At 38.5% G+C, this 11,360-nt stretch overlaps 1 protein-coding gene and 1 long non-coding RNA gene across 3 annotated transcripts in view; one reads left to right on the top strand and one right to left on the bottom strand.

The window, feature by feature from the left end:
• Positions 1–3,018: 3,018 nt before the first annotated feature.
• tgfbr2l (transforming growth factor beta receptor-like) overlaps positions 3,019–11,360 on the bottom strand; it is a 107,994-nt gene continuing 99,652 nt past the window's right edge. For both annotated transcript variants that reach the window (XM_073047543.1, XM_073047542.1), the window contains exon 7: positions 3,019–11,152. In XM_073047543.1, coding sequence (XP_072903644.1) covers positions 10,922–11,152 — 231 coding nt within the window. In that variant the 3' untranslated portion in view covers positions 3,019–10,921. The remainder of the gene's footprint in view (positions 11,153–11,360) is intronic.
• Positions 7,260–11,360, top strand: part of LOC140728583 (uncharacterized) — a 43,819-nt gene continuing 39,718 nt past the window's right edge. The window contains exon 1 of the long non-coding RNA XR_012099112.1: positions 7,260–7,391. This is a non-coding gene — a long non-coding RNA (uncharacterized lncRNA). The remainder of the gene's footprint in view (positions 7,392–11,360) is intronic.

Here is an 11,360-nt window from a genome sequence, read left to right as displayed (position 1 = left end):
TGGAACTCGATGCCACAGGCAGCTGTGGAGGCCAAGTCATTGAATATATTTAAAGCAGAGGTTTGATTGTTTTTTTCTTCATTAGTCAGGGCATCAGATGTTATAGGGAAAAGGCAGGGGAATGGGTTGAGAAGGAAATTAAATCAGCCATGAATGAATTAAATCCAAGCGGCCCAATTCTGCTACGTTTTGTAGTCTGATCCCCAATTTCCTTCATTATCAAACGTTGCAACTTTCTCTTCCTTCTCCTTCCCAAACCCACAGTTCTGTTGACACCAGCCTCGTTTACTCACATGGCTTTAACAGTGTGCAAGGTACCACTGCCCCCCAATCCCTCATCTTTCTTCCTCATTCACCTCTTTAATACATTCCTTCAAACGTAGCTCTTTGACCAGTTGCATTCAACTATCTCCTTTTATTTTTTGTTGAGAGTCAATCTTTTACTGATTCATCTGTGAAGTTCTTGGTCTGGGATGTGTTGGAATTAGTGGTATGATTATTCCTGACTTAGAATTCTACTTTAGAAAATGAAAACATATTTTGATGTGACAATACTAAATTAAATATACAAAATTTTAAAATGTGAAAATTATTGTTTGAAATGTTTGCTCCACAACAACTCTGAAGTACTTTGAAGTAGTAAGCTTTGGATTACTAGCAACAGATTAGGCTGAGAAATTTTGAGTAGAAGGAAGTTACAAAATACACTGATTAAAAAGGCAGAACTAAATTGTGTGTTTTCTACCACTGAACAATTGGAAATCAGAGTTCCAGGAAATGTTTAGCCTCAAAATAATAAACTTGCGGCTGCAGGAGTATCAGGCACGTAAGTGACTAGGAATAAATCAGACAATACTTGTATCTTATTGAACAGTGAAAGCAGCTGAAGAGGCTATACTGTGTCAGCAATGTTAAGTGTCTAATAATAAGTATAAGAATCAGTATCTTACAAAATAGCTGCTGTACTTTGTAGTTCCCTTGTTCCCCACATTTGTTGTAATGGAATAGAGTCATGGAATCATAGAAAACTGCAGCACAGAAACAAGCCCTTTGGCCCATCTAATCCATACCTAAGCCATTTAAAATACCTACTCCCATCGAATCTATACGTTTTGAGAGTCCAGGTATCAGTGTGCAATGTACTCTTATCTGAATTCGGACTAACTGGAATATGCAACATGCTAGTACAAATCCAGAGTTTATACCGTATATTTCAACTGCGCTGGGTGTGTTTCCAGATATTAATATGGGTGTGATGTTTTGTTGGTTCAGAAAGATGGGTTGATCTCTTTCCATGAACAGGATGTAGATGTTGATTGACGATTATTTAATATCTATTCCCAGCTGACATTTTGATTTGGCTGTTTTAGGGTTCTGTGCCAGCACGTTGGGGACAGGTTGGGTCAGCTGTCACATTCACTCTGTGGTCACTGCATTCGGCACAGTTAGCAAAGAGCCCACTGAGTGTATGTTCGTGGTCTTCAGCTGCTGTAGCCGTCCACTTCAAGGTTCGCTGTGCTGAGCATTCAGAGATGCTTTTATTCATGTCACTGTTGTACCACGTGGTCATTTGAGTTGCTGTAGCCTTCCTGTCAACTTGAACCATTCTGGCCGTTCCCTTCTGACCTCTCTTATTAACAAGGCATTTTCACCACACAATTGCCACTCACAAGATGTCTTTTGGGCTTTTTTCCACCATTCTTGTAAATGCTGTTCTGCATGAAAATCCCAGGAGATCGGCATTTTCTGAGACACTCAAACCACCCCGTCTGGCACCAACAATCAGAGTCACTTAGATCACATTCCTTCCTCATTCTAATGTTTGATCTAAAAAATAACAGAACCTCTTGACCATGCCTGCATGCACTTTGCATTGAGTTGTTGCCACATGACTGGCTGATTGAGTATTTATGTTATCGAGCTGTTGTACAGGGGCACCCTAATAAAGTGGGGACTGGGTGTATATGCCAGTTCAAGTAAGAATAACTGATTTATTTCTGCAAGGCGCACCAATGAATCTGTAGGGTTTTTAATCACAGTCTGATCAAGGATTTTGAAGTTTTGTCTGAAATATTTGATAAACAGAAGTATTTTTCATCAGAATAACTGTGTATATCTTTTGCTCCCATTGCTTTATATTCAACAGAAATGGTACATGGGTATGTGATACTGCCCACAATAAAATGAATCTCAGGGTTATATATGGTCACATGTACGTATGTACTTTGATAATAAAATTTACTTTGAGCAACATTTGGAATTTTCATGGGGACTCTCTCGATCATCTGTTAATTGGATTGGAAAGGCAGGGTGTCGGGCCAGTCCTGCTTGATGCTCTGTGACATTTACACTGCACTGACACTGAGGTATTGGGCCGGCTCTGGGCTTTATGTCTGTGGACTCTGCGACAGAGCAGTGGAGGCTACCTCAGTAAATATCTTTAAAACAAGGTTGGATAGATTTTTGCGTAGTAGGGGGAATTGAGGGTTATGGGGAAAAGGCAGGTCGGTGGGGATGAGTCCATGGCCAAATCAGCCATGATCTTATTGAATGGCGGAACAGACTCGAAAGGCCAGATGGCCGACTCCTGCTCCTATTTCTTATGTTCTTACTCCACTATGTGCTGAACGTAGGCTGAGGCTGCAGCTGTGACCTGCTCCGCCTGCTTCGGGTTTCGTGCCTGAGGTCTCACTTTCATTCTGAATGCTATTTACAGAATTTGTTTCCCTCTCCCTCGCCCTTGCCCCTCCCCTTTCCCTCTCCTTCACCCTCTCTCTCCCTCTCTCTCCCTCTAAACCTCTCTCCCCACAATAGGTGTTTGTTGGTCTTTTTTATGGATTCTTTTGGGCTTCTTGTTTTGTGGCTGCCCGTGAGGAGATGAATCCAAGGTTGTATGATGTATACATACTTCGATAATAAATTCACATTGAACTTTTTATTATTTTTATTCAGATGTAATGCTTCATAATTAGTTTTACTGAAGCATTTGTAAGAATAAGACTTGTTCTTTAATAAAAATATGACAGACAACATGCTAAATGCATTTATTAGATTAAAATATAACTATAAAAACAGCCCTGTAAGTTTAAATATATACATGCACATAATAGCAATTTTCCAATAATACATAGAACTATCAACAATATTAATAATTTTTCATTGCAAAACAAATAAAACTCATGTGGTGAGTATTATAAGGTATGGTCTGTATGCATTTCAGAAGGCGGTTCGCTTTGATTTTACATGATATCATTGTATAATATAAAGAAGAAAAATCAGAAATCTCAGGATTCAGAATATAGCAGGGTATGCGATCCTGATTGACATGGTTTGCTGCTGACTAGAATCCTTTATTGTGTTATTAACCAGTAAAACACCAATAGGCTGAAAAAAAACACCAATGGGTATAAAGAGTATTTAAAGAGTATTTTTTTAAAAAAGGCTCTTTATACTCTCCAGTGAATCATCCATCACAGTCAGTTAATGACGCTCAAACAACAGTTTCAAAATCACTGGAACTTTTATTTTTATTGATAACTGTGTGTATAGCAAGGAGCCAGTCAGATTTGACACATTATTACAGTTCAAGCTAGGGATGCACAGAAATTGCATGAAAATATAGTCCAGCTTATGGAGGAGTATTTATCTATATTTTAGACTTAATATGCAATATTTATACAATTTGACAAAATAATTATTGAATGCCATGAACTGCCAAACATTGAATCCCGCACCTTATTGCTATTAATACTAGTGTATAGTGTTTTACTTTGGTAATGCAGTCCCACATCATTGAAAATATGATGAAGAGCAGACTGATTGATGGATATATACATCTCAGATAAAACTGGATATACCAAATATCAATATTTTTGTGCAAGGTAATGGTTCCTTTTGTCTCAATGACAATATCAAAAGGAAATCCACCCCAGCAAGACACTGTATTTTTCCTTAGGAACAGTACGTCACACACGTTAGATTTTGGTGTATTTCCAAAAGCAAATCAATGTCATAAACTTGTGAATAAAGGTTCTGTCCTGTTCTGCACAAATAAAAAGGAGTACTTATTAAATTGAAAAGGAAGTAAAAAAAAACACCCGTGAGACTGGTAATTTAAAAAAAATTAAAATTGCTTTAAAGAGAACCAAAAATGAGCTAAAAATTGCAAGGGCTTGGTTCCATGCCATATTTCTATCACACCCAATTGCATTTCAGCTTTTGACAGTGTATCAAATCTGTGGTATAGGTGTGGTGCCTCTTTTAACTTGCCTACATGCTATGCTTTTAACTCTCTACACTCAACTGTAAATTCCTTTTACCTATACAATTTCTGTCACTCTGAGTGGCAGCTGTATTGTGGGTTCATTATTTAAAGCTTAAGATTACAAGAATCTGTAATTGTGTTCTCATGTTTAGCTGGGCATAGAAGGCATCGTATTAAATTTTTGTTTTCCTTCTAGTTCAATTCATTGTTGAAAGATTTTATGTGTCTGTATGAAGCAGAGTTAAGGAATGTGCGGTCGGGATACTCCCATTGCAGGCTTTTTTACCTTCGGGCGCCTACAAATCACTGAGCCATAGCTCGGGATTGAAATAATTGCACGAGCTTCACTTAGTATAGAAATACAAAAACAACAGGTGATTGCTGCTAAGAAGAACTTTGATTTGGAAAGATATTTAGATAGAAAATAGCAACTCTTGAAAAAAGGTTTGAACAATTTAATTTAAAATCAACTATTAACTTTAAAGTGAGTGGTACTTTAATTTATTTCCTTTTGCAAATGAATCATAGCAAAGTCTTTCAACAACCACTCCTAATTACTTCAGAAACACAAAGTCTGGAGATGCTGGAAGTCCAGAGCAACACATACAAAATGTTGAAGGAACTCGGCAGGTCAGGCAGCATTGTGGAAATGAATGAACAGGTTACATTTTGGGCTGTGACCCTTCGTCAGGACTGGAAAGGAAGGGGAAGACAGCAGAATAAAAAGGTGGGGAGAAGGAAACAAGACTAGCTGGAAGATGATAGGTGAAGCCAGGTGGGTGGGAAAGGTCAAGAGCTGGAGAGGAAGGAGTCTGATAGGAAAGCAGAATGGATAATAGGAGGAGGAGACCCAGGGGAAAGTAATAGGCAGGTGAGAAGTGAAAGATCAAAGTTGGGAATAGAGGAAGGAGTGGGATGGTGATTTGCTTTTCTGGAAGGAGAAATCAATATACATGCCATCAGGTTGGAGGCTATCCAGAGGGAATATAAAGTATTACTCCTCCACCCTGAGGGTGGCCTCATCTCGGTACAGAAGGAGGCCATGGATCGACACTTCAGAACAGGAATGGGAATAGGAACAAAAATGTTTGGCCTCCAGAAAATCAGCACTTATTTAACTGGTGCTTATTCCCATTTCATTTCAATGAGCAAAGATCAGAATTGAGCTGCCACTATCCAATCATTGTAGTCATAGTGACACGGGTAAATGGATCTCCAGTGCACAATAGCTGGACAAATCAACAAATTACTCATTTATGCTTATTCTACATTTTAAAAAAATTCTCGTCCTACATTCTCATTATTTCCCCTAGATTTACCACCCACCAATACATAGTGGCCAATCAACCTCTCAGCCTCCACATCTTGGATTGTGAGAGGAAGCCACCAGTCCCAGAGGATGTGGAATGCCCACAAGGTGAGGACTGAACTCCGGTTTCTGACTCTGCAAGATGCTGCCTGCATTCGCTATGCAACTCTGCTGTCTACCTAACTGGACCAGAAGGTAAATTAACATCAGCCTATCAGTGACCAAATGCTTTAGGTCAGTAACTCCTTTACTTCAGGCAACTGACCGTTTAGGAATGAAATCTCCTAAAGTCTCAGGACTGGAAGACCTGAGTTATAGGAAAGATTGAATAGGCTAGGTCATTATACCTTAGGATGTAAAAGATTGAGAGGAGATTTGATAGAGGTATACAGAATTATGAAAGGTAGAGATAAGGGTGAATGCAAGCAGGCTTTTGCCACTGAGGTTGAGCGGGACAACAACCAGAGGTCATGGGTTAAGGGTGAAAGGTGAGAAGTTTAAGAGGAACATGAGGGGAAACTTCACTCAGAGGGTCATGAGAGTCTGAAGTGAGCTGTCAACGCAAGTGATTGCAAACTTGATTTCAATGTTTAAGAAAGGTTTGAATAGATACATGGATGGTAGGGATCTGGAGGGCTATGGTCCTGGTGCAGGTCGATGGGAGTAGGCAGTTTAAATGGTTCAGCATGGACTAATGGGCCAAAAGGCCTTTTTCTGTACTGTACTTCTCTATGACTCCAATTTGGAACTGTACTGAGATATGCCTTTTGATTTTGTGCTTTTATATTCTGCGATGTCGCTCATTTTTTTGTTGCTGTCTGTGTGATTTTTTTGCACATGGGCCGGGCAAGGCGTTTTAATGTTTGATGATTTTTCTTTGAACAGTTTGGTTCCATGGTTCTTCTCTGTGTTGTGACTGTCTGTGGGGAAGAGGCATTTCAGGGTTGTATGTCGCATACATACTTTGATAGTACATGTACTTCGGATCTTTGGATCCATTTCTATCTCTGTCATACGGACTTAAGAATCAAGTACAGGAGATATGCGCAACCCAAGTGTGCTCCGTCATTTAATAAGACGGTGGCTGGTATGATTGTAACTTCATCTCTGTATCTCTCTTCTCACATTACTTTTTCAGCACCTGCCTGTAATCTTTGTTTTAAAAATATTCCATTGTGCATCTAGTTTGCATTCCCCTTCTGTAACTTTGAAATCTGAGAGAAAATAAGTTTAGTCTCATTGCTGTCTTAAATGGATAACTCTGACTCCTATCTCACAAGAGGCAGTATCCTCTCCACATCCACTTTATCAAACCCCCACACGATTATAATGCTCCACTCAACTCACTTCTCAATAGGAAGAAAATAAAATGGTGGAATTAGTGCAAGGGTTCCCAACCTGGGGTTCATGGCATGATAAGGCTCATTGGCATGAAAAAGGTTGTGAACCGCATGATAGCGTAAAAATTATGTTCTGATGTTTGGAGTGAACTGACAGACCTACTTCAGTTCTGTTAGTCTAGTAAATCTCTGAAATGTTTAATCTTCTTCCTGAAATAAGAGAACCAATGTCACATTCAGTACTCTATATCTGGAATCATTATTTGCCTGAATAACTGAAACATAACCTTTCTGCTTCTGTACTCACATTCCCTGACAACAAAAACCATGGTAACGTAGCGGTTAGCACAACACTATTGCAGCTCGGAGTGTTTCGGAGCTTGGACTTCAAACCCAGTGCCGCTCTGTAAGGAGTTTGCACATTCTCCCTGGTTTTCCCCGGGTGATCCGGTTTCTCCCACAATCCAAAGGCGTAAAGGTTAGTAAGTTAATTGGTCACTGTAATTAGGATAGGGTTAATTGGGGTTTGCTAAGGCAGTGAGGCTTGAAGGGACGGATGTGCCTATTCCACGGTGCGTCACTAAATAAAACAAAATTAAACAAAACAATATCACTCTTTTAGCTTTTATTACTTGCATCTTTTGCAAATTATGTACTAGAACAGCAGGTTCTCTTTGCATCTCAGAACTTTTGCATTTCTGAGCATTTCGATAATGTGTTTTGTGTTTGCTTTTCTGCTGAAATGCAGAGTTTCATATTTTTCCAGTTTCTACTCCATTTGCAAATCTTTCTGTACTCACTTAAACTACACATACCCTCTATTGCCTCCTTGTGTCCTTTTCACAACTCTTTTGTGCTAATGCCAGGAAACATAATTTTAAGGTGACTGAAGGAAAGCTTAGGGGGATGTCAGAGATAAGCTCTTTACACAAAGAGTGGTGCGTTCATGGAATGTCCTGCCAGGGATGGTGGTAGAGGCATATGCGTTAAAGAAGCTCTTAAATAGGTACACGGTTGGTAGAAAGTGGAGGCCAATGTGGGAGGGAAGGGTTATTCATCTTTTTTCCCCAACCTTTTTTATACCGTGGACCAATACCATTAAACAAGAGATCCGTGGACTCTAAGTTGGGAGTCTCTGGGTTAAAGGGTCGGCACAACATTGCATTATTGTGCTGTAGGGAGGGTTCAATATTTTTCTACTGTCCCTTTCTGTCATCAGCAAGTTCAGCAGCCATGATAATGCTTTGCCATTTGTTTCCCTCAGGCTTGTAACTCTTCCTCTGAGTCCATGGTAAACTTACGATCTCAAACTGTCAGTCATTTTAAAAAACTTGCAAGATATTTAGATGTTAACATAAACCATCAATGCACATTCTTGACTGTCCTACTGTGGAACATATTTAGAGGAAACCATTAATTGTGCCTAATTTTCATCAGCTGAAAAAGAAAATAAATGCATGTGCAGATGCATATTCCAGCAACTGAGGGCATTTTGCCTTTGACAAAATGTATTATTTTCCTTAAAGTTGTATGCTGAATGATCATGAGGAGAATGAAGTTTTCATAAGTGTTTTCTCTTCATTTGAGTTACCTGGACACAGTGTTACTAGCCGTATAGTCTCCCAGCTTCTGAACAAGGATATCTATGTTACAGTTCCCAATCTCGACTGCCATGAAGTGACCGAGGGAAGTTCATCTGAGGGGAGAACTCTGTCCCTTGAGACAAGACATAAGAATACGTACAAAATGCAACCACACACTAAACGGTGAAATATGGAAAAATAAATTAATACATTACATTATTGTTAAATGTAGGTGCTGATTACTTGATCGGGATTTGAATGCACCATCAATACATGAACAAACAAATATAAATCTCATATAAATTTAGAGAGTTTTAACATTTCAAAACAAATACTTTAATCATTGGAAGAAAATTTTGTGCTATGCTAAGATGTTTGGGAAGGTATTCTGCAAACAAATTTATTTGTACATGTATAATATTCTGCTTACATCATGTGGAATTTGATAATTATACTGCACAACAAAGATTTTGCTTCCTGAATAATTTTAGGTGTATTGTATGGATTTTGAGCTGTTGATTGTGAAAATAGCCATGAAATTTCCCTAACACAGATCTTCTTTAAAAAAATATTGCCCCTATTTGTTATTTCAATTCATAATTCAAGTAAATTAAAATGTTTCCCACAACGTAAGCTGAAAGGTTTTCTATCTTGTCCAGTCATTCCTGAGCACGCTCAGGAAGAGTGGAGACTGCATGACAGGACAGGTTTTAGAAAGGCTATAAATTTCCATGAAGGATTTTGATATTTGAGACAGAAGTTTCCCAGAATAACTGATGCCAAGATTAAGGAAGGCACTTCTGTTGGTTCACAAACCTAACAGGCTTTCAATGACAGGCAACTTGAAGATCTTCTAGTGGCACCGGAGAAAATTGCATGGAAGGCATTCAAGGATGCTGTTGGAATTTTTCATGCTAACTACAGAGCACCTAACTATGTGCAGCTGCTTCAAAGATACAAAACCATGAAGTGCAACATGTCACTAAAGATTCATTTTCTGTATCCCCTTTTAGATTTCTTCCCTAAAAAACTTATCTCTGTATCTCTGTCAGTGACAGGCACTTTGAAAGGTTCACTAGGACATTGCAGTCATGGAGAGATGGTATCAGGGCAACTGGAATCCATCAATACTGGCTGATTATTGTTGGACTCTTAAATGAGATTCTTCAGACATGGAGTACAAATGAAAAACATCAACAAAGCATTTTTAACTTAGCTGAACCATTGCAAAGCATCAGCACCATTATTCAATTAAATGCATTATATTCAATAAAGGTTAATTTCTTGTTTCTCCAAATACCTACATGATACAAATAGTCTGAAAATATATACGTGTTCAGCTTCAAGTGGTCTTTCATAACCACAAGTAAAATTCTGAGGAAGCAATACTTCCCAAAAAAAACTTGTTATCCCCTGTTACTTGGATCATAGCTCAGCAACAAAAATACATTTGTGAGCACTGCTATCAACATTCTTTTAGTATCATCAACAAGCCAGTTTCGCAAATTCTTACCGTTAGTGAATACCATATAACTGAGATTGGCAATGCGATGCACATGTTGACTGACAGTAAATTTGCCCCGACAATTTTCCAAGGATCAAAAAGTACATCACTATGAATGCTAGATTGCCTCAAGCCAGTTATCCCTGTGGTCACTTTCCTGACACCTCTTGCCTAAAACCCAAAAGGTCAGAAGGACCATGAGGCTTTGGTTTCATTGTCCGTTCTTGTACTGAAAATCAAGAGCAAAAGGGCTTCTGTCCTTCTGCTCTGCAGGAGGTTTTGGGACAATTTCTTTACCATGATTTCTTCATAATTTCTTTACCGTATCCAAAAATTAAATTCAATATGCTAGTCTACTGCTTGTATATCGTAGATCTGAATCCATCATAACCGATTGACTTCCAACAGAAGTGCAACCAATTTACCAGCACATTGATATGTGGAAATGACATCTAATAAATATTTATTACCTCTAATAGAACCTTTTATAATGACTTTGCCTCATTTCATCTAATCATTGTTGCTTAGCATAAATTTAGATTTATTTGGAGCGTAATTTAATGCCTTACAGAGAATGAGTTGTATATATAATGTAATTAATATTCTGGACTTCAAAGTACATCATCTCTGGTGATTATATTGTGTCAAGATTTGTTTCCACAACTTGGTCAGGAAGAATGCACTTAAAATTATTATAACAGAAAGCACGCCAGCAGTGTACACTGCAGTTGAGTGCACAAGCCAGACTTTCATTATGATTAAGTGTGCACTAACTTGGAATCACATACCTCATCAGATTAAATCATTATGAATAATACATTATCTTAAGGGGATTTTCTTCATTTAACATGCTTTTTGAATATTTCCTCTGAGTCATGTCATTTCATGCACAAAGAGATCAAAATTCATCCTTGAATTTGTTCATACATCTGTGACTACTTGAATATTTTTATGTTCAGCAGTGCTTCCAAGGTTTAAGGGCTCAGAACTTCCTCCCTTTCTTGCTTCAGTGGCGGAATTGTTATTGAGGACATCTTCAAAGTTCATCTGCGCCATCATATTGATTCTTTCAGCGACGCAGTGGGCTGTTAAACGTGCCTCTGGATCATGGTCCCAACACTCAACAATAGTGTCACAGAGGAAGTGCATGCCCTGTACAAGGAACAATAAAAATACATGGTGGTTGCTATTGTATATAAGCTAATCAGACTATATATTCACCTACAGGCAACACTTTCGACATCAACTGGATAGATATTTGCATTAATTTCTGTAACAAACTTATTAATAAAAGGAGCTCAATATTGCAATGCCTTGGATAATGCCCTAGTTCACATTTTTACTGTTACGTTGTATGTAT

This window comes from Hemitrygon akajei, chromosome 5 (genome assembly GCF_048418815.1).
Source record: "Hemitrygon akajei chromosome 5, sHemAka1.3, whole genome shotgun sequence".
NCBI classification, from domain to species: domain Eukaryota; kingdom Metazoa; phylum Chordata; class Chondrichthyes; order Myliobatiformes; family Dasyatidae; genus Hemitrygon; species Hemitrygon akajei.
The sequence above is the reverse complement of the archived record's forward strand: the minus strand, read 5'-3'. Positions and strand labels throughout refer to the sequence as shown.